Here is a 24,615-nt window from a genome sequence, read left to right on the forward strand (position 1 = left end):
TGGCCCCTGTAACAAATTACAAACTCATAATATGAGTGTGTGTGGTAGGGTGGGGGTAAGGGGTATTATTTTGGAATTAGTTTATTCAGATCTAAACAATGAGAAATGTCATAAATATATGTGAGAGTTTGCTATACCTTAAATAAACTGATGGGAGAAAAAAGACCTGTCACATGTCGCTTTCATATGGGAAAGTGAAAGTAGGAAGTAGAACTTGTAATACAACCACTAGAAAAACAAGCATATATCTGCTCTTTATTAAATAATTTTTTTAAAAGCATCCGTTCAGTCAATAATCAGTAAATTAAACTCATTTTTTTGGTACATGTTTTTGTAATGAAGTGTCCTGGTAAAAACTCTGTCACCAGGTCAGCTTTTGTGATTTATCAAGAAAATCAAATCTCTGGGTCTATCTTGAACTAACACCAGCGTCTCAGGGCACGCGTGTTGGGCATTCATTGCTGTGCACCACTTCTCCCTGAGAGTGTATGTGCTGGTTACATCTTCTTAAAGTCTGTCTTGAAAGTAAGCTCTTAGGATTAGAGACCTTTTTTAGGTCCTTTTCATCCCAAAGTTCTTTATTTGGAGACCAGAAGGAAAGATTAAAAAAAAAAAATTTTTTTTTTAAGTAGTTCCATTAGAGCCCAGCATCTAAAAACTCCTGTTTCCTTCACAGTAAGATATTAGCTGGTCGCATAGACAGATCCCCAAGCCTTAATAGAATCCTCTTGCTCTGAAGTAGTGTCAGGCATAATAGGTTATTTGTTTTTTTTAACTATGAAGCTTTATGTCCATGGTTTGGTCCTCATTTTGCTGCTCTGAATCCGGGGCAGATGGGAGGACACCATCTTGCATTGCACTCAAAGTACGTTTTTCGTTAGTCATTATGCTCCTTCCCACAGGCTGCTCCACTGAGGTGATGATGCGGCTGCCCTGCAATATTTTCCATTGCAGGGAGCACCCTACACAATGCTCTCTGGTACACACGTGGGGTCTCCTTTGAATTCTGAATGTTCTGCCTTCTCCTTCTCCTTTGTTTTTGCTTCTGAGTACAACTGTGTGATGTAATTTATGCAGCTCTTAGAGCGGGAAGCTGAAAGAAAAAACGTGGTGAAGATGAATATTTATTTTGAACAACATTGCACTCATTTATTTGAAACATTTTGATTGCACATGGTATTTTTAGGTCCATATGTTAATGTTTTAAAAAATCAAATCTGAAATTCACATGCGCATATAAATGATCTGAATGCATTGTTTTAGTCTAATTTCTAAAAAATCTTGTTACATAAACAGTATACTAATAAACCTGAAATAAAATATGTAGACATTTCTGCTGTGAAATAACGTACGTATTGCTGAAAAAGAAAAAACACATTGCCTTCAGCAAAATTTCATGCTAAAAGTATTGGCTTATGGGAGAAAGATGGTTGCGGCGAACCCCTCAAAGCCTATATAACTCTGTATACAGAGGCTAGAGACAGGTCCAGAAGATCTCTTTTAAGCGAGCAAAAACAATCGAGTTGAAATGCTGGGTTTGAGGGCGCTGAGGGATGGAGGATGGAAGTGGAGTCTGAGCGGGGAGAACCAGCAACCTCCTGCAGCTGTGGCAAGCCCCTGGGGATGCACCCTTCTGGGGAGGGAGCCCGGAGTGCAAGTGCTTATTGTAAACTTTCTTAAAGTTGAACTGCGAGGGCTTCTGGTTGTTCAGTGGCTGAGCTGAGGGCTTTTCCTGCTAGAGGTTATCATTCTACTCCCACTGTTTTGGTTCCCTTGCCTAGGAAAATGGGCAGAGGAAGTGACCCAACTTTCACATTATATTAACATCATTCTCCTACTTGCCAGGCGAGTATGAGGAGATTGATGTTATAGAAACACATGTTGCAATACACACATTTTTTCCCCTCCCACCCCCAGTTCTCACACCATCCATCCGCTCACTTGTGCCCCTCTCTCCCTGCTAGTACAGCTATTCTTTCTTTCCATTTCACACGCTACGAGGTCAAAACAAAAAAAGGCAGAGGTGTTGTAAAAGACACGCTTCCTACAAAAACCTCAATAAAACCAACAGAAACTAGCGGCAGAGCTCACTGCATTTCTTGCAACTCCTGGCAGGTAGAATAAGTTAATTTGCATGAAGAATACAAATGGTTGGAAGGTATTAGATTCTTGCTTTACTATAGTCCTGGCTTCTGTCTACTGGATCTTTGTCAAGAATGCACACACTTTCTTTAAGTATCTTGCTTGAGGAATTGCAATGAAGACAGCCAAAAGATCTGAAACATTTCTGCTTGACTTAGTTAACCTTGTATTCATTTATTCAGTAGAAATGTATCAGACACTCCATTTGTGCCAAGCTCTGTGCTAGGATTTGGGGAACAGAGAGCAAATCCATTTACCTACCACCTGAAGGAGTATTGTGGTAGCTAAATCAGCACACCGAAACTGACAATATGGTGTGGAAATGCTTCATTGGTAAAGGTGTGTATAGAATACTCTGGAGCACAGGAGGGACATATAGTCCAGGAGTGACAATGTGTGTGACAGCCTGTGTGTGACAATGAGGACTCAGAGATGGCATCTCAAAGGGGCATATTTACCTTCAGCTACATGAATTTAACTGCTACTTTTTGTTTTTTAAGATGCACTTCCTAAAGTTCTACAAGATGATTTAGGCGATTGACTTTTAGTGCTAAAGATCAAACTTTGATTTTTACCCTCCCCTTGAAAGGCAACAAATTAATGAAGCTCATTTTTCAAACCTCAGGTCACATAGTTGACTTACTTTGGCTATGTCTCTCTTGGGACGATGTTTCTTCATTACTTGACCTCGATTTGTGACTTTCTAGATTGTATTCTGAAATTTCATTTTCTGTGAGAAAAGAAAATTATTAATTTCTGGTGCCAGAGACATCATCTATATGTAGAAATGTATGTTTGAATAAGATGGTACCTCTGTTATTGCAAAATAGTAGACTTATCACTCCCCCTCCCATACCTCCTATCCTCCTTCAGTCAACAAATCATTTCTTATTCTTCTCTATGATTCCAGCGGGCACTGTGCTAGGCAGTATAAAACTGTTGCAGAAGTCAAATGACAGCAGATTAGAATCAAGTATTGTCTTTTCGGAAGGAACAATTCCAATAGCCCTTAAAGAACAATGAGGATGGGGCATTAATAGGAGATTTTGAAACACTACTATTGCATTTGCTTATTGTGCAGATACAGATGAAAATCAGACCTTGTCTCTAGGTCTATTTATCATGAGAATGTTAGTCCATCTGAATGTCTACAGAGATTGATATCAAACTAGGAGAAGTGGTACTTTTAAGAGGGCCAGAGCCATTCAAAGATGTGGTATTTTGCCTTGAGAGTTAATGAGTTCTGTGTCACTGGAGGTGTTTGAGCCATATGTGGCTAAATCAGTGATGTGCAATAGCACTATAATGTGAGTCACACATGTAATCTTAAATTTTCTAGTAGCCACGCTCAAAAAGTAAAAAGAAGCAGGTGAAATTAATTTAATAATATATTTTGTTTAACTAGTAAATCCAATATATTATTATTAGATATATTCTTGTGTGCATGTGTGTGTATGTGTATACTGAGTCTTCAAAATTGGGTGTATATTTTATCCTTACAGCACATCTCAAGAGTGACTAGCCACATTTCGAGTGCTCAATAGCCATATTGTGGCTACTGTATTGGACAGCACAGGGCTAAATAATCACTGAGAATCAAAGAGGGGATTTAATTCTGGCACACATTTAGGGGATGAATTGAGTAGATGGTTATTTTGGATGATTTCTAAGGTCCTTTTCAGCTCTGATATATGTTGAGTTTATGTATCGTAATAGATATCTTCTATAATAGCTACATAATATTTTTTGTTTCCAATGATAACTTTTTAATCAGAATTCTTAGGAAAAAATTAGTAACATATTATTGTTGAGGGAGGCTGAGTGCATTCTTTCAAAGTAAGAATGGGACTGAAACAGTCTATTATGTCAACCTTTGATTGACCACTTCTAGAATATGAACTCCTTGCGAGTAGAGACCTGATCTGTCTTATTGACAGATGTGTCCCCAGTGCCTGGAACAGTGCCTGGCACACAACAGATGCTCAGTGAATGCTTATTGAGTGAAAGGATGAGCTCTCCATTTTGTATCCTTTTGTGAATAGAAGCTTCTATAATTTAATGCCAATTCTTGGAGCTACCCTAGTTTCTCTTGGTGATGCACTCTTTGACTATAGTCCCTGGTGAGTCACATCCCATATTTACTGCAAAACAAACAATTGCTTATTTGAGTGACAACACTTATCAAATAGATTGTGCCGCATCTCACAGAAAAGCTTTAATTGAAGAATTTTCCCTTTTGCTAGCCAATTATTTCAGCATCTTGTAGCCTCTATCAGGTTCTCTGCCCACTCACCTTTTTTCCATATGACGTGTGCTTTCCGAAGCTTCATTATGAAGAGCTGGACTATGATGAAGAGGATGAAAATGAGGAAGGACACGAGAGAGAGCAGCAGGATGCCACTTTTCTTGCTTGTCGTTCCCACATACTGATGATTTGCTTCTATAAGGAAAATGAAAGGATTTTAGACAGTTTGAGGAGTTTTGGGTCACTGAGGATTATACACAATACTTCCAAAATGTAGTGTAGGCCAATAGCTCAGATGGAGAGACAAAGGAGAGCTTTACCATGAAGATAAAGAGATTCATATTATTGATCCTCTGAAAACAACTATACAGGCATACAAACAAACAAAGCAAGTTTGTGGGATGATTTGAAAAATGTTTTTAAGTTACATAGATATCAAACTGGTTTTTCATTTCTAGAGAAAACATACAAGAATATTGACTTAAATTATATTCAGGGGATTCAAATTAGCTGTAAGGAATGATATTCTAGCAAAGTGTAGTTAAATAGGAAGAGAAGTTGTTAAGGAGTTTGAAATACATGCAGATAAAATGAAAATTCATTAATCTTGGCTAGGTTAAATGTGGTCCTACATGAAGGCATTTGGCAATAAACTAGATGAGCTCTTAAAGGTCTTTCTAAGCCTAGAATTCTGGTTCTATGGGCTCTAGGTTTTCTAGATGTCCTGGTCCCTTCATCTCAACCAGCAAGCATTAAGGAGTGCCAACAATGTGTCTTGGAGCTGCAAAAGAGAAAATCCCTATGCTTTAGGGAGTAGTTCTTTCTATATGTAAACAAATAAATTAATAAAAACAAACAGAAGTAAGATATCTATGCCAGATTCTAGATCCATATGTGTTAATATAATAATATGTTCAGGGATTCAGAGGCTGGAGTGGTCCCTTAGTTGGCAGGAAAGTTTCAGTGAAGATGTTGGCCTTGAAGGAGGGGTAAGGAGAGGAGTGACAAGGACTTTCCTTTCATTGGGGGCAGTTCAGATAAATGAGGGCAGGGCAATCAAAATGGGATGACATTTTCAGAGAAAAATGTGTGTTCTTGTCAGGACTTGATAGAGACAGAACTGCGGAGGTAGGTGGTCGTGTGCACCTTGTGGAGGGTTGAAGGCTCATGTTCTGTGTTGTAGACTGTGGGGAGCCATAGAGGTTTTCTGAACACAAGTATGAAGGGTGCAAAGGGATGTTTTGATAATAGAAAGCTAAAAATGGATCACAAGAGGAGAAACTGAAGTTACCATACTTCATGCAGGAGATGATGAGGGTCTAGATTAGGGAGGGGGCAGTGCCAGTGGACAAAATACCTGAAAGAGAAGACTCAAAAATCCTTGGAAACTGACTGATTTTATATGTGTGTGTGCACACACACACATGCATGCACACACACGTATATGCACACACACAGGAGTGAAGGATGACGCCAAGATTTTGGGCCTGTGTGATGCTTTAGACAAGTTGATTTTGTGGAAAAAGATGCTGTTCAGTTTTCAGCGATGTTCAGTTTGAGGAGATGGCAGAAAATACAGCTAGACATATCTAGGAAATGGGATGAAACAGGGACTAATGCTCAGGAGAATGTTCTGGAAATACAGGTAAGGAAATCTGCCTGGTGGCAACAGAAACCATCTTGGGAATGGGTAAACTCTTTAAGAATTAAAGAAAGAACCAAGGATGGAGAAGTAAAATCAGAAGTAAATCCACATGTAAAAAGTCAGAGGAAAAAGGGAAGTTAGTTAATGGACACAGAGAAGGAGTGGTTAGCAAAAGTAACAGGACAAGACAGCGTATGTCGAGGAAGCCAGGGAGTCGAATAAGTCAAGGAACAGGGAGTGATTAACCAATCGTCATATAGGGCAGAAAGGTCAAAAAAAGGAGGACTGAAAAAGACCATTGGATTTATTGATTAAAATATCAAGTGTTTATTCTAAATGCTGTGGGGGACACTTACCAGTGATCAAGTCAGGGTCTTGAGTGGTTTGTTCTTCCCCTTCCTTGTCAATCTCTGATGTACTAGAATCTTCCATTACTGCAACTAAGGTGAAAGAAAGTAAGATACGATATATATATACGACTATATACGTATAGCGTATATATATACACATAGTCATCCCAAAGCAGCAAAACAGCTTTGGAAACCAAATGAAGTATCCTTATTGAAAAACAGCCATGTGGTCATTTTTGAACTATTGACGTCTTCCAAATAGTTGCACATGGCCGGGCTCACTTTTCCTTATTTTGTTAAGGTAGACGTTTATCGAACACTTTGTGCAAGGCCTTAAGCTGAGCATTTGGTATCTATAACTTCTCACAACAGGTCTGAGCAAACCGGTTTAGAGAAGTAAATCGTCTCAAGTCCTGCAGCAAATGTGTCGGAGCCAATGCTGAATCTCAGAAGTCAAAATTTAAACCATTATTTTATACTTCCTTCTTGATTCAGACTATTAGTGAGAAGGTCTTGAGGATGCTTCAGGATAACAACCGAACCCTGAAGAATGGCATCTCAGCCTTTATGGAGAGAAAACCTGCAGCCTGAAATGCACAAAGCGATGATTTTTATGTTGAAAAATAGGCTTGGCTGTCATTCAAACCTATGCTTGCCTCCCTCTTAGAAGTGGGATGTGCTATGATGTTTTTGCTACAGAAGAGAAATTATAAAAATAAGAGATCTTTTTCTGATTTTGTTGTTTATCTTCCCTATTTTCCGTGTTTTGGCGGTTTTTTTTTTTTTTTTCCTCTACAGTCTCTTGCTTTTTAGCCCATTGCGCAGCGCCACTATGTGGACCGTGAGGGGAATGAAACCACCCATTCTACTAAAAATGGGTATTATTAACAGTAATAAAATCGTAGAAATTGAAAGCTGAAAGAAATTTTAGAAATCACATTTTTTAAAATCTTATTTATGAAAAAGCACAGCAGAAAATTGAGTTGTTTAGTAGTGGTGTAAGCCAATTTAAAGACAACTAGATTCTAAACACGTTTAAAAATATTGGATTATTAAAGCAAGTGGTGTGGCTGTTCCACTTCATAATATTTTCAATTTCCATTGCCCTTCAAAAAATTGTATGGTATATATTGTATTTATCAGTGTTTAAAAACCCCAAACATTTACTTTTAAATATTATTCAAGATAAAAATTTTTTAAATGTTATATGATACTGAAAACTATGAACATGATAATGATATGAAGGCACTTATCTCACCAAATGGAATTATTATAGAGACACTATTTGAAACAGAAAGAAGATGTGTAGGAAGTTATGGCTTTCTGGATGAGGCTAACTATCTTGCTCAGAGCCCCATAAAACTGCATGCATTCATCCATTCATTCATTTGTACTGCATTTTCCGAGTACCTGCTATTACCAGACTCTATGCTAAGTAAGACAAAGACAAATTCAATATATGATCATTGCCCAGAGTTAACCATCTAGTGTGTCCTAAAAACTGGAATTATAATCCAGGCTTCTAAATTCTTCTGCACTTATAGTTCAATCCTGTCATCAAAAACTATCTAAGTTCTTGACAACCAAGTAACTGATGAGCCTTCAAAGGTGATTTTATTCTTCAGTGAAAAGAACAACAAATCTCCAGATCCTTCTTCTTTGCTCATTGTTGATACTAAGTCTTTATTTCATGTTTAGTCTGTTCTAGACAAAAAAACAAAGAAACAAGTCTCCCCATAAATGGATTCAACCTTGCCCTTTACCACAGAGAAAATTCAAATGTTATGATCCGTGTGTGTGTGTGCGTGTGTGTGTGTGTGTGAACTCACGGGCGTTAGTTACCCTGAAGCCCATCCCACTAAGTGAATACTCCTGATGTGGCGCTTCTCCAGGACACCACAGAGCTGGAGCCAGCTGCAGGGGGTCCTGTGTGGTCTTATTAAAAATTAAAATAGGGCCAGCCCTGTGGCTTGGCGGTTGGGTGCTCGCGCTCTGCTGCTGGAGGCCCGGGTTCGGATCCTGGGCGCGCACTGACGCACCCCTCCTCCAGCTATGCTGAGGCCGCGTCCCACATACAGCAACTAGAAGGATGTGCAACTATGACATACAACTATCCACTGGGGCTTTGGGGGAAAAATAAATAAATAAAATTATAAAAAAATAAATAAAAAATATTCTTAAAACTTAGAATTGGAAAAGTAACCTTCCCAAGGAGGCATGATTTTTAATAAAAGTTTGGATGATTTCAGCACTTACCAGTGGTACTAGTGGGCTGCTGAGGGTCTTGAGAGGTTAGAGAGCTGTTCTTCAGGGCATTTGAAGCTGTCTCTTGATCAGCAACTAGGAAAGGTGAAAAACAAAATTCTGCTACTACGGAGAGCAATTTTACCCACATTGTGCTCAATACAATACGTTGGAGAAGGTATTTGGCTGCTACCTGCTTATGCAGGTTTTGCAGAAACCTCAGAACTACGTGTTCAGCAGCTTCTGCTCTGGTTTTAAAATCTGCATCCCGCTGATTGCCCATCTGCTAAGCTGCCCAGCTTAGAGGTACAGCCTGCTGGACCTCTGTGGACGGTGCATTTGGCAGTAGTAGGCAAAGGGTATTCACTGTCTCTGTCTATATCCATCTACCCGTCAATCCATCCGTCTGTCTGTCTGTCTACCCATTCACATATCTACCTACTTATTTATTAGTTAGGTGACTTTGGAGTCAGGCTCACACTGCCTTGAATTCCAATGCTGTTACTTGCCTGCTGCTGAGGGGGTTTGGACAAGATGCCCAGTCTCTTGAATGCTCAGTTTTTTCTAACCTGTAAGATGGAGATACTAACAGCTTTTACCTCTTGGAGTTTTTTTGTGAGGATTAATGAGTTCATTCATATAATGTGTTTAGCACAATGCCTGGCTATTTATTAAGCACAATGCTTACTAAATGTTATTGTATAATACAAAAAAAAATGTTTAGGAATGTTTCTAGAGGTTCAGCTTAGTGTAGATTTGACCAGTCAATGAACAGGCCTGCAACCTGGGAGCATATAAAAACGGTGCCTGTTAATTTACAAATACTGATACTGAAATGTGACAAGCAGGTAATGTCTTTATGAAATCTGTGAGTGCATCTCAGCTTTTTATTTAATCAATGAATTTTCCTTGGTTTTGAAAATTTATTTTCTCAAATATTTAAAATTTTTGAAAACTAAAAATGCCTGAATTGCATGCAAGAGCTCTGAGAAAAGGAAGAAGAACCACTAAGGAAACATTAGAGAAATAGTAATATATCCTATACGGCTAAAATGAGCTCTGTGACCATAAAGATGCCAGAGAACATTGAAGAAAAGAGGAGAGCTACTGGCAATGAAAAGAGGGAATAGCTTCAAAGCTTGTCAAATAGAGGTACTGAGAGCCAATTATAAGAAGAGCATAATATGAGAAATATTGGGGACACAGAATAAAATTTATCAATAATGATTAAGATCTAAAGGTATATTCTGTGAATTCAGATAATTATATATTTATTATGTACATACGTATTTATGTATAAAACAGGTTTATATATACATATATACTTATATATATAAATGTGTATATATATTTATGTATATATAAACTAGAATTTGTATTTACTTTGATTTATCCTCTCAGTCAACAAGCCGCTGAATAGATTCATTTAGGCTGACTGTTGTTTTGATTAGTGCATTATGATTACTGGTGCATTATGATTTATCTCCCTGGTTGGTCAGAATATTGTAGACCTATGCTATCTAATACAGTATCCACTAGCTACACTGACTATTTAAATTTAAATTAATAAAAAATTAAATAATATTAAAAATTTGGTTCCTTAGTTGCAGTGGTCACATTTCAAGTTAGAATTTTGGAAAATCTGTATCCACCACTACGAGCTTGGCAGCTTCCAAATAGTTAAAAGACTTCTGATGAAATCAGTGATAATATTAATAAATATCATTTTGATATTGAAATTTGCCAACATTCTTCAGATCTATATAACTCAGTGCATTGATATTTTCCAAATTATCAAGGCATGATGTGACAAAATCATGCCAGGATAAAAGATCCATTCAAAGTGCAAGATTATTCAATGGGTTTTAATATAAAAGAGTATGGAAAGTTCATTGATATGGTTTCAGAGTCCACATAGCAACTAACCTGTAAGAAACTACCTTTTGTTGAGTTTTAGTATAGCATCAAAGGGGAATATCCACAATTATCTGAAAAGGCGATTAAAATACTCTTCCCTTTTCCATCTATATTTGTGTGAGGCTGAATATTTTTTATATATATTTCAAGCAAAACAACATATTGCAAGAGATTGAAGGCAGAAGTTATGAGAATCTAATTGTTTTCTATTAAGCCAGGCATGAAGGAGAGTTTCAAAATGTAAAACAATGCCATTTTTCTCACTAATTTTTTGACATTGTAAAGTATAGTTATTTTTCCATAAAAAATATGCCATTTCTGTTAATATGTAGTAGATTATTTTTAAAATAAAGAAATATTTAAACTTTTAAAACTTCAGTTTTAATTTCTAGTAGGTAAATATTGACAGACATAATTCACATAAGTAAAAGTTCTTTGGGGTCCTCAATTATTTGTAGGAGCATAGAGGGGTCCTGAAATCAAAAAGTTTGAGAACTGTTGCTCAAATTTTTGTTCTTATCCTGTCTCCAGATATGTAATGGGAAATCAAGATTCCTTGTTTGGATTACTAACAAGATGAAATAAATCATTTTGAAGACAATCTAATGTATGCCTGTTCCGTTTTTCTCCAAGCGTCACGCTGTGGGTTTTTCAAGGGAAGCCACTTCCCTTTTCAGCACCCTCTCAGATGTGGTGCTTGTATGATCCTCATTTTCCCCAGGTCCCACCGTGTAGTGTGTGGAGATGAAAGGGGTCGGAATCCTTACTTGTAAATGTGTTTTAAAGCATCTTCAGCTAGCAAACTTTAAACTAATTGGATGAACAAAATGTCTGTAATATCTGTATGTCAGTGTAGTAGTTGCCAAAGGGAAAAAGTGGTAAACAAAGGGAAGTCACTCACAGCTGATATTGGAGTTCCTCTTTGAATACTTATTGGAGACCTGCCAGTGGGTGCTAGGTAATTGGTAGTTAGATCATAAATAAAAGTCAAGTCTTAACATATCATTATTACTAGAAGCATTTTATGGCTATGATTTTGAGTCATATAGAAATGTGGCCATAAAGGAGGAGAAACTGCAATTTTCCCCTCACTAGTAATTTTTTGTATCTGGATTGAATAGTTGCTGAAAAGTAAAAATATATTTTCTCAACATTAATGGTTCTCTTATTTAAGACTCTGAGTGTCTTTTGGAAGCATTTAGATAAATAAAGTCTCATGTTCTCTTTGGTGATCTTCCCACATCCCCCACGTGCCCCATGCTCCCGTTCCACTGATGGGGGTGGAGGCTTCGGAGGGGAATGAATCATAAAGGGGTAGGAATGTTTGCGTCAGATTACAGTACAGCCCAGTCTTTGGGTCCTTGAGTCTTCTAAATGCAGCTTCCTGAAGAACGACTTGGGATTGATGAGAAAGTGACCAGTGGAAAGCATGTGGTAGTGAGGGGGACCTGTTAGCCACAGCCACAGCCCCCGCAGGGCGGCACGTCGGTTTTCCTACAGTGAGGTTCTCATTAACCAACGCCTTTCACTGTCAGGTATTTCATTTGATAAAGAGCTTTTTCAAGAAAGGCATCATCATCAACAGCTTCCTCCTTCGCTAATGTGAGTGAATCCTTGTGCTTCAGGAATCTCTACACTAAGTACCTTATAAAATAATGAAGGTCAGAGTCCTATTAATTACAGACATGTGATTCATGCTACTTCTTATGGGATACTTCTTGGCTCAAAAAGTTCTATATATTTTAAAGTTATTTCTTTAACTTTTGATGAAGGAATCCGAGAGAGATTCTGACAATGGAGGCAGCTCCTCTTCACATTTAATATTTGATGTTTTATTTATTATTATTATTATTATTATTTGGTGTTCTGCTCAGCATATTAACATGGTTAAAGTGAAATCTTCAAAACAATTGTAACAAAATAAATCTAAAGAGGAATCATGACTTAATGTGACTGTGTCAGTGTTTTGTATTAACGTAAAGTGATATTGACAAGTTTAGATTTATTTCAGTTAGTATTATCTCCTTTCGGGTCAAGTACAAAGACACAGTATGCTTCATATGATCTCTCCAAAAACATGACTGCAATAAAACTATTTAAGGTCAAGTTATGCCAGCTGTTATTATCAAACAGCAAGCATGACACTATTTGCATATGGCATTCCACTTTCTGCACCACTGGTGTTCTTCTGAATGTTGGTACAGTTGCAACCCGGTTGCCCGGCTGGAGAAATGTCAATTATTAAAGGAATTTGCTATTAAGGAGAGCTTTGTTGACAATGATCTCACTCTGAAGGACTTTTGCCACTCCATCTAATTTTATTTGATAGTGTAATATTAAGGTAAATTTAAAATTATAAAGACAATCATTAGTTCTTCTTACCCAAATTTTCAAACCGGAAAGCTGCTACCAGTTTCCTTCCTTGCAGGCCTCTGTGTCGGATAATGCAGTCCACTGTTGAGTTTTTGCTATATGTGCGAACTCTGAGTGTGCTGGTGCTATTACATTTCTTCCCATCAGTTTCAAATTCATGGTGGGTTTTACCTATGGAGCAATTTAAAGAGGTGTATAAGGTTGTGGCAGTTTAATGCTATTAGATGGGTTTGGTTCTCTGGGAGACCAATGGCCTTGACATCTTGGCAAACCTGTTTGACTTCTAATCTCTTTCTAACCTCAGCCAGCTGCCTTGTACATGCTTGGCCCAGTCGCAAAGGGAAGCAGGTAAATAAGAATGGATAGATGTCTATAAACCCTTCACTACTGAAAAAAAAAAAAAAATCAAAGCTTATAGTGGTTATGCAAGAACAGCCTGATACTGTGAAAGACAAAGACCCAGGACCTTACTCAGGTTGGATGAATAAGGCAAATTAAAGGATAGGTCTCATAATGAAGTAGATTTGGCACTGGACTGAATCTATGATTATATAAGATCGAATTATTGTCTCTTAAAATGTAAACAAACTATGAATAGTTCCCAAGCATGACAGGTAGTTAGCTTGCTTCACTCAAAAGTCTCCAAGTTTAGATTTTCTGTTACCATAATATTCTTATCTGTCTTTGGGGGTATAACACAGGACCACCCTGTATAAGGAAGGTCACATCTGTTCCAATTACATGTATTATATTAAATATATTTTCAATTTTATGCCTGCTAAAAAGTTTATGCTCAGAGGTAATAGCTATATTGTACCTTTTATTTTATGAAATTTTGTCGGATTTTAAGAAGCCATGATAAATATTCAATTTTAGGTTTCTACCATATTTTAAGAAAAAACACATAATCGTGTTATTTGTGATTAGGCTTTCAAGATTAAGGCATGATATTTTGATTGGTTATAAGGATAATTTGGAAAAGAACTGATGAAATTATTGAAGGGTGTCTTCTGGCCCCTCCTGCCACCAGAGGGTGCCAGAACATTGAAAAATCCCTTGGAAATTTCAGCAGGAAGGAAAACAAAGGAGGAAAGAGAGCCATTTCTTCACTTACCATACAGCTCTATGTCATTGCTGAAAAGCCAGGTTATCCGAGGAGGGAGCTTGCTTCTCACAGTGGAGCATTTAAGTATAACGTGTTTTTCTCCATTTTGCATTTTAATAACTGAAGCTTCCAGAGTTGGCGTGAAAGGAGTTGCTATAAGAAAATTGATTTTTCTGTGCTTAATTAGTTGGTCTACATATCTCAGCAAAGCACAGAGCCTAATAATCTGTAGGGATTATTGTAGAATGGTCTAAATGATGAGCATATTTTTTTACTTGACTTTTCCCAGAATACAGTTAAAGGGATTTTATGTACATGTAAAGCTGCTTTGGCTATAGTCAGAATGTTTGTTACTCAGTGTGTAATCAGTCTCTAGAAATTCTCAAACCAACTGCGTTAGAACAGCAATTCTTAAATTTGATATCTAACTGTATTTGACTGGTAGAGCACTAGGTGAGGACTGGAGGCCTGAATTCTAGTCCCACCTCTGCCGCCAACTAGTTGTAAGAACTTGGGTAAGCCCCCAGCTTCTTGGTGCATGGGTTTCCTTGCCTGTGGCCTGAAGGAGCTGGTTTGTGAGTTGGCTGTTTCAGCTCTAAGCTTCCATGAGCCCGTGACTCACCTCAAGGCAAGTTCCTTCTGGCCCCTCCTAACATCAAAGATGCATTTCTCCTATAAAGGGCCTTTTTCTCCCTACTCTTGTTTTGCAAATACTTTTCAGGCTTACTTCTTCCTCTTTCCCATTCTACTTCACACTTTGATCCAGAACTGCACTCTTCCACGTTTATTTACTAGTCCACTTGCCTTCGAGACACTGTAACGTCAGCTCCAGGTGTGCACTAGACGTGTCAGCTGCTGGCAGTGCAAAGACAGAGAAGATATGGCCCTGCAAGGAGCTAATCGTCTGCTGATAGACTCAGCCCTAAACTGTTCATGAAAAGATCATGTGTTAAGTGCAGTGACAGACATATGTAGATGGTGTTTCGAGAGCCCAGAAGAGCACACAAGCAGTCTGAGGCAGAGTACTGCTGGGGGCCAGAAAGGCGGGGAGAAGACAACCCCTGAGCTGAGTCATGTTGGTTAAAACCCTTAGGGAGCCATTCCTTCCCAGATACTTTTCCACCACGCCTTTCCAACAAGAGAAGTCTAAGAAATTCATTTGTGTGACATGTAAGATTATGTTCTTTAGAGATCAATAAAAAGCAATGTTTTTAATTGATCTGTTCTGCCCCAAAAAGCAAAAAAGCAAAGATAGTAAGACTGACACTGAACACACTTGACCATCTACAGAACTGAGCCAGTCCCAGACAATCTGGAGGCTGTCACTTCCTATCCACGCCTGTATGTCAGTGCAATTACATCTGAATTCATTCTCTCTTAGGATATGCTGTCTTAAGGTTCCACTTTATTTCCATACATGTTTTGTTGGCCTAAACTAGTGTGCAAACTCCTTGTGGGCAGAGATTGTGCCTAACCTATCTTTGGTTCCCTAGAGCCTAGCACAGTGCCTGGCACATAGTCACAGCTGATCAAATATTTATTCTCTTTTCTTTTAGTTCCCTGGAGAGAAAATTTTGTTGATGCAAAAGATGAATTTCACAAATTCACATTTTAATCTAGGGCTTGCCACTCAAAATGCTCCTTTTTGTTTCCTTTCAACAAAAGATGGCAGAGGTGCCCCAGGAAATGCCTCGCTGTAGGCAACATTTCTTAACTGAAATGTTAAGTTTATAAATGATATATCATGTTCCTAAGTGCATCGCTCCCATCCTGGGTTTAGTGGCTTTCAGGCACCTACCTAGCACAATCACTTTCACTTGCTTTGTTCTCACGGGCTTGCTGTAATGTAAACACTTGTACACGCCTTCGTCTTGCTGGGTTATGTTAGGCACGATGATGGAGAGCTGATTGGTGGAGTGATGCAGAAGCTGGTATTTGGAATTTTTAAAAGCTGTACAAGAGAGAAAAAAGCTGTTATAGTGAAAGGTATCAGATGAATACAGACGCTCAGTGGATTGATTATTCACAGGAATAGCTTTTGATTTTCACACTTTAAAGGAACAAATGTCACATCTTCGATTGAGCTGCCTTCCAAATTCTAGTGTTACCAGGTGGATGCCTCTCAATAGCTCAAAGTTAGTTTAGAAAATGAAACGTTTGGATACTGGGATCTGTGAAATAATTTGCTTTATTTGTGCTTGTAGGAAATTAAGAACAGTATGCTGGTGAAGGGTTCAGGTTGTGGGAGGATTTTAAAGACATTTTTTTTTCTTTTTTCACATTAAGAAAAATGCCCCACTATTTTTTACCTCTGAAATATTATTCATTTGGGGTTGTCTTGTCACGATGAATGTGAGAATGGAAGATAAACGTGCTAATGTTTGTTGCTCCGGCTGAGTGCTTTTTATTTTTAATTTTTAAAAGTTCATTATTATTTGATATTTTCCAAAGATTATGACTTAGTTCTTCCAGGTATTTCGCCAGCACCAAAAAAAAAACAACAAAAGAAGGCAAGCTCCAGAAAGTTCCAGTCAAGAGCAAGTGTTCTCTTGATTCTATATTGACCTGGGATTTCTATCTTAGGGCAGAGGTCTCAGCAAATCAGAGGCTCCTGAAATGAGTGGTTTTGCTTGTTTTTCTTTCTTTCTTTTTTTTTACTGTTAAGATTTATAATATGAACGAGCCTAAAATAGTTAAACCTTGAATGGCTGATCAAGGAAGGTTGTTTCTCATCTGGAACAATGGTTGTGTGTCCTGGGGCACTGATGTTACGTGAAATAGAATCCAGGAGTTCTCAACCTCAGCTCTGTTGACGTTTGAGTCCATAATTCTTTGTTGTGGGGGCTGAACTGCGCACTGTAAGCTGTTTAGCAGCAGCCCTGGCCTCTCTGCTGACTGGACGCCAGACCCTCCTGCCTTTCCCCAGTTATAACCACCTCCAAAACTATCTCCAGTCATTGCCAAATGTCCTCTGGAGGGCAAAAGTTACCCTCGGTTGAGAACCATGCAGCTGGATCAAGGCATTCTGCTATAGAAATTTGAGAATGTCTATCTTCCCCTGGTTTACCAAAAACAAAAACGACAGAAAGCCTTATTTAACAGAATTATCTCTACTTAAAGGTTTTTCTCTCAGAAGTTTTAACAGTTAGTATCTACTTATTCCATTGGAATCTAGCGTTAATAGTTGATTTAACTTGAAATAAATTAGTTATTTTATATTTAAAATATCAATATTTAATAATGTTTTCAAAATATATCAAAAATTTTAGAGGCTCTGCTTTTACAAAGCAGAATGAAATTTGCTGTTTTGGAGACTTTTCCAAGTACTTGGCAGTTAGGAATATTAAATGAAGATACAAAATGGTCTCATTATGAATGGGGAGGGTTTAGTAAAATCCTGCCCAAAGAGATGAACTAAATAAATTTTTAAGAATCTCTTTCCACACACAAAAAATTTGTAACTATGTGAGGTGACGGATGTTAACCAATCTTAGTGTGGTGATCATTTTGCAATATAGACATATATCAAATCATTATTTTGTACACCTTAAACTAATACAATGTTATATGTCAATTGTATCTTAATAACACTGAAAAAAAGAAAAGTCCCTTTCCACCTCAGGCCTCTAGGACTCCCTTAATGTATGTTTGTGTAGAGAGGACAGACTGTCCTTCTTTCCAAGGTAATATGTCCTGTCCATTCCTACCGTTTAGCCATCTTGATTTCATGTTAAGATCAACAGGAGAAGAGGTGACATCTGGAAGGGAGCTTTGTGATATGACTTTGGATTGCTCAGACAGAAAACGAAGCAGCTGGGTCCAGATGTGGGGCGATGGTGTTGGCTGCGTGAGGACAAAGGGCGCTACATGGGTCTGCTACCTATCATTGTGCTGTTGGTTGTTTCATGGCCGCTGGGAGCCAAAATGTGGTGTAGGGGTGAGTTGAGGGCATGGAAATGCGCTTTGTAATTTAAGCCCCCTTTACCAATCATTCTGGTGGGGTTTCCATTTCAGACTTCCTGTGAATAAAAGCAGCTGTGTGTAAAATCACAGGCTTCAGAGTGTGATTGACGTGCAATAGTAGGTGGAGCCAAGCCCACCATGTGGGTGACTCATAGACTTTCTGTCCCACCAACGTGGTGCTCTGGAAAACCCCTCAGGTTGAGGTCTGGTGGTGATTTACTTTTCCTTCACTTACCAGGATGCTCATTTAAGAAAATGGTGAACCCTGATGGGGCCAGCCACTGCAGGGAGGCAGTCTTCTCCTGAGAAACGACACACTTTAGAGTGAGCGTCTGGCCTTCCTCCACGGTGACAGTTTCCATGTGGTTGGTCAGAAAGGCCTCTGCAGAGGAAGAGAATGGGGGACAGTCAGGTTGGCACCAGCCACTCCTGAGCTGAGGCAGGGACTACTTGTTCATTCATTCGATTATTTATTACACATTTCTTATAGAAACAAAATATAAGTCAGTACCAAAAAATGCAAGGAAAGGAGCGAGCACTGTATGTGGGAGCAGTAAAGATGTCTCATGAAGGAGGTCTGAATGAAGGGGTGGGGTTTTGATAGGAAAAAAGGGGGAAGTGGAACAACATCTATTGGGCGCTTGCTCTGTCGTACGCCAGCAACTGTGCCAGACCATGTTACATATATTTAATTTAACTTTCAAACTAACCCCATAAAGGAAGAATTATTTTGCTCACTCTACAGATGAGAGAATAGAGGCCTAAGGTCACACAGGTCCTGGAGCTGGGATCTATACCCAGGTCTGTGGGCTTCAAAGACTAGATCAGACCATCTCATGTAACTAGGTTGGACTATCTAAGGGATGAGACCCCAGAAAACTCAGCCTTTCTGGCCTCAGTTTATAAAACTGGCGACTTGTACCTTTAAGTACAAGTTGTGTGTCTAGGATTCTAAGAAAGAATGTTATAACCTGTGCTGCTCTTGTGAATTAGGGAGCTGCCCTTCACTGGGAGTAGTTAAGTCCCACCTGCACAAGAGCTTCTATACCAGAGGGAGGATGTTCTCAGATCTCTTCCGATTTAATATTCCACAGCAGCGCTTTGTCCAGGCAAACGGGAGAGTCTAATTTCCCCAAATCACAACCCCTAGAGAATGGTAAACAGTTGATTCTAAGCAGCTGCGAATTTATCCTCCCAAAAAGGAAATTGATAGAAAAATAAATTGGTTTTACTGCTGATTTGACACATTTATTACTGTTCGTTATTTCTTCAAGTTTTAAATTTAAAAAACATTCTTTTTTCCTTAGGACAAGACAATTCTTATCAATGAAAGTACCAAACACTTCCATAAACAGAAGAATACCATGGGGTTATAAATTATGAATAGCAAATATAATGAGTTTTACTGCATCATCTTAAACCTTAAAAAAGAAAAGAAACAAGAGGAGACTTTATTTCCTTGTGATAAATTTCAAGCATGAGGAAAAGTGCTTTGGAGAGCTCTGGGAATTAATTGGTGCAAACTTTTTAGTCTGTTCCATTCCTAGGTCATTAATTTTAATCTAGCCTCCGGCAATAATAACCCAGAAATATTGTATTGTGTTCATATTGACTTTCATGGGAAAACAGTTTGCTTGAGTTCTAGTGGAAAATACCCATATCATGAGCCAATACTGTAATGAACAACGAGGAGTCAATAAAAAATGATCGTGTTTTCAAAAAAGCATTGAGACATAAGGCCAGAATTCTGCTTAGGTGGGGTCATTTGGAAATATTCTCATCTATAAAATCAACTCATAATTGAGTAATAAGGATAATATCAGTAGAGATGCTTTGAGATGACAATGGAATTTCTTCCCATATTAAGCAACTTCTGAGCCAAGAATTTGAATCTAGAATTGTCTAATTTCCATTGCTTCCATAATCATTCCATTATGATTTTTGCTATACTCTAGTTCTTGTGCATTATCTTGCTCCCCACCAACAGCCTGAAATTTCTAGAGGGCAATGGCTACATTTTATATTTTTCTAAAATTCATTCCTTACAGAACTATCACAGTGTGAGCTTGAAAAGTAGTGGTTTAATGTCTGCTTTCATGGTGGCACTATAATGCACAGATATCTTTGCTCTCCTGTTGCTAATAAGAATACTAAGAGACAGGAGGGGAGTTACTACATTGAATCAATGATAGAATAAAGACTAGTGTTAAGCAACATGCTCTGATATCATCCTTCGGCGAGAAGTTGGCACTTAGAAGTTTACCAATGTTCTTACCTTTAGTTAATGATTGTCTAGACAGGAAGCTTGCATTTGGAGAAATGCGAGTTGTGAGATTTATCTGCAGCCTGTTTATGAATAAATGTCTCCCATTTTAAAGATCTATATATCATTGTCTTTTTCTTGGGATTCTGCTTATGAATTAAATAGCATCATTTAATTCTTACAGTGTCTTAAAACTTATAATGAAATGTAGTATGGCCTTTTAACATATGCTGAAGAATTGTATCTCCTAAGATGAGTGTTTGCTCTTGCTGTTGAGAATTCAGTCTCAGGCCGCTGACCGCACTGACCACAACCATAGATGCCTGAGTTTCAGATGGAAAGGGCTATGTTTGAGGCATTGAACATTAGTTGTTTCCTCTACTCTGCCCCAAGCCTTGCTTTCTGCTCTCCAGGCGTGCGTATCGTGCAGTGTTATCATGTAGACCCCATATTTAATTTAGAGACAGGAAATCATTGCAGAAAGGAACAATGGCCCCAGGTGAGAAGCCACAGACCCACACTGCTTCAGCTGCAGTGCTTAAAAATCTTGTTCAATGTGTCTAGGTCACGTTAAAGGGTGGAAGAGGATAGCTGTACCCAAGTTTTGATGGCACATCTTCTAAGGAAAAGTTCCCCATGATCCTTTCATTGCCATTGAGGACTAAACAGGAACTCGTCTTTAAAATTTTTTTTTCAGCTAAGTTTGGAGTCAAACTTTTACCTTCTTTGTCAGAGGGATAGAGTGTGTGGTGTCTTTGCTCACCACTTCCTCCCCTGCAGGCTCTAAAGACATGTATATCCTTATTCACCCTTAGTCTTTCTTGGGTTGACCCTGAGTGCCTGTGTCTACTTCCTAGTTCTTTCTATTTGGGCTTCAGAGTTCCAGACTGCAAATTAGCCCTACAGGGCTCCACAAATGCTGAGCGTACAGAGCTTGGCAACGAATAACTGTAGTGTTTCTCCTGGGAGATCACCACTTACTACCAGTAAGTCATGTTTACTGAGTGGATTATTGACTTCTGGGTTTGATCGTTATCTCCACGGCTAAATTCATCCATCCATGCATGGCCCTGTGTTATGAGGCTGCTAGTTGACTCTGGGGCTATAGATTGTGATTGGTTTATATATGGAACTGGAACCTGTGACCTTCACCATCAGCTGTACCCCCAACCCCATAAACTAATTGTCTTAGCAGTGGAATGGCTTCACGCCAAAGCACATGTGACCAATCCTTGAGCAGAAGGGCAAGCAGCAGTCACAGCCACCTGCCGAAAAGCACCCACAGATAAAACCTGTGCAGTTCTTAAGAGTCCTTCATTTTCCCCAAGATTTTGGGAGTTAAATTGTGTCATATCCACCTCTACTATAGGTCATCATGATAGACTGAAGAAAGAATAAAATAATCTTTCTTTTTCTTACCTTAATAGCCCAGTTACTACATGCAATAAATTAAAAAACTCCAGAACAGAGCAAGTCAGTCCTGCAGGGACCCCAAACTCATCATGTCCAATTGGAGTGCCCCCTATGCTCCAAACACACCTCACACACCTGCTCCGTTCCACTGTTTCCTTATATTAATTAATGTCATCACCAGCCACTGCATACCAGATTTTTTAAGAGGCATCCTAGCCTCCTGTCTCTCCAAAACATCTCTTTAATCAATTTATTCCTCTTTTATCATTACTATCATTGTCTTAGTTGAGGTCTCCGTTGTTTCTTTCCTGGACCATTGCAATAACTTCCTTCTAGTCTCTCTTCCCTCTAATTTATCATGCTCATCTGCTTCTAGAATTACATTTAAAAATGTAAAATTGATTATGTGTCTTCCTTCATTAGAATATGTGCTATGGCTTCCATTTCCTATAGGAATCAGGCCAAAATTCCACCTGACTTGACTCCTATTTGCTCCTTCCATATCATCTGCTGATACTCCCTTCCAGATGCTCCATGCAAGTGGCCACTTGCTGTTTCCAGAAAGTTCCAAGCTCAAGTAGATACTTTGCCTTTGTCCATGCTGTGCTGTTGGCCTGGAATGCCTTTCTTATCTCCTTCAAGACTCAACTCAAATTAACCACTTTTGTCAAACCTGCCCAACCACTCTTTATCCTCCCACCTCCCCACAAGGATCCACTCTGTTCTCCAGATCCCCAAAGGTTTTAAATGGACTTCTATTACAGCACCTAGCACATTACTTTATAGTTATTTGGTTACAAGTATGTCTCTGTGGATAGACTACAGACTCCTCATGGAAAAGTTGTTTGCCATTCATTCATTTTATAGTCCCAGGCCCTAGCACAAAGTAGGATTTTAAGTATTAGTTGAATTAATGGCTAAAAATGAGTAAATATATATATACAGTAATAAATAGTTTAATAGGATGCTAACTTTGCTCTGTATTTATTATGCTGAATATGAAAAACTACAGCTAAGTTAAAACCAGAGACACACAATGAGTTGTCTCAAACCGGAGCCCTATTTACGTGACTGTTATGAGGCAGTAGGCAAAAATGTGCCTTAATTCAGATCCTTACAAAAAAAGATTATATTATTTTTTAGATAAAATCAATAGAGAAAATCACACGTACGAAAATGAGTCTGACTTTGTCAAAATCAAATTATTTCCAGCATAGCTTTAAAGAAGCACTCTCAATAATGTGTCAACAAACACGTGACTCTTTCCTGGTCAAAAGAAGTATCAACAGGACCCTACTCACTTTGCAACTGTTCTTTGTGCTTCCTACAGCCTACCCTCCACTAAATAACCAGAATAGAGAGTGCAAATTGGTAGATTTTCATCATCTGCAATATAGGTAAATCAGATGCAGTTCTATGGTGAATGCAGATTTACAAGGATAGGTGCATTACCTGAAACGTAACTACGGATTCAATATTTGGAAACAGAAACACACACAACAAACACACATACAATGAGCAAGCAATATGTTCATGTGTGGTTTCTTTTGCACGAATCTGATACAAGTTGCAATCAGAGATTCAGGGACACCTACACCCTGCCCCCACCTTTGGGTAGGAATAATTTGACCTGTGCTAAGGAGGTCACTGTATCTTTCTTTAATTTTCATAATACTACATTAGAATTAAGCATTAAAAATCACATTTGAAAAGTATAATAAAATGTCAAATATAATTGACTCAAAAAATAAGCACAAAGTTTTCCTTGGGCTCATTATTGTCTCTGAACTAATTAAGAGTTGTATAGCACTTTGCCATTTTCAAAGTGCTTTCACATTTGAAATTTGATCCTTATAATAATCCAGGGAGTTTCGTAGATTAAACATTGTTGTCATCTTCATTTCAAGATGCCAAAACTGAGTTTCAGAGAAATTAAATTATTTGGCTAAGGCTTATACAGCAAGAAAGTTTTTAAATTCAAAACTGACGCTCTTTCAACTGGTACACCCTTAAAAGACAGAGGGTAATAAGCTTCTTACCTTTTGCCATAACAACGATCCCATAGAGACACATGCTACCACGATCCTTTCTTTAGCAATTGAACAAGAGATCAAATAAATGCAGTAACATCCCTCAGAGGTGTGACTCTGGCGAGGCTTGGAAAGTATTAGCAAATTTACCTGGTTGTTTGCTGTAGTAAGTCCTCCAGGAACGCAGTTGACTGACTGAAACATTAGGTCAACTGAGCATCAAAAAACATTAGCTCTTAGTCCTTACCTTGTAAGGGGAACCAAGCCAGCAAGCTGCAAACTCTCCACCACATATTGTGCTGTGCTGCTGTCACACTTTGTCGACTTCCTCTAGGTTCTGAAATAAATGGAGCAGAGTGGTTTCTTTTGAAGGGGGAGAGGCAATAGCTTTGTGACCTCACATGTCTCAACTCCTGCGTCGGCTCTGGAAGCCCCCTCTTAGTTGGCTGCCCCCAAAATACTTCCTGGTGGAACATTTAGGGGACCACATGTGTCATCTCGATTGTGGAGAGGTGTGAGTGATGTGTTGGTGGCACAAATCATTCTATTACCCGTGGGTAGTAGTGGTAAGTCAACTAGTTACAAGGCTTTTTGGGGGACGGGGAGGAGAGGTGGGAGAAATGATAAAATGTCCCTGTGTAGTAATATCACCTTATTTTTACTTTTCTAGTTTATTAGACAATTATAATTAGACAATTTTTGCTGAACCCCTGTGAATATTTTATATTTGTAACTCTGGCAACAATTTATAATGGTTATCAGGGGAAGAATTTATTCATTCGTATATTTTCTCATTTAAAAGATCTGTATATCTACCTACCCATCCATTCACACATCCATCCACCCATCCACCCATTCACCCATCTGTCCATCCATCCATCCATTCATCCGTCTCTTTGCCTATCCAGCCATCTAGTCTGCATTG

At 38.6% G+C, this 24,615-nt stretch overlaps 1 protein-coding gene across 1 annotated transcript; it reads right to left on the minus strand.

The window, feature by feature from the left end:
• Positions 1 to 453: 453 nt before the first annotated feature.
• Positions 454 to 24,033, minus strand: CRTAM (cytotoxic and regulatory T cell molecule). The gene is made up of 10 exons (XM_058544487.1): positions 23,938 to 24,033; positions 18,220 to 18,366; positions 15,820 to 15,972; positions 14,031 to 14,174; positions 12,926 to 13,087; positions 8,639 to 8,722; positions 6,389 to 6,472; positions 4,436 to 4,582; positions 2,786 to 2,872; positions 454 to 1,093 (listed from the first exon to the last, which is right to left on the minus strand). The coding sequence occupies exons 1-10, from the start codon at positions 23,981 to 23,983 to the stop codon at positions 963 to 965; spliced, it is 1,185 nt and encodes a 394-aa protein (XP_058400470.1). The 5' UTR covers positions 23,984 to 24,033; the 3' UTR covers positions 454 to 962.
• Between the last annotated feature and the right edge of the window lie 582 nt (positions 24,034 to 24,615).

Source organism: Diceros bicornis, chromosome 7 (genome assembly GCF_020826845.1).
Source record: "Diceros bicornis minor isolate mBicDic1 chromosome 7, mDicBic1.mat.cur, whole genome shotgun sequence".
Classification (NCBI taxonomy): Eukaryota; Metazoa; Chordata; class Mammalia; order Perissodactyla; family Rhinocerotidae; genus Diceros; species Diceros bicornis.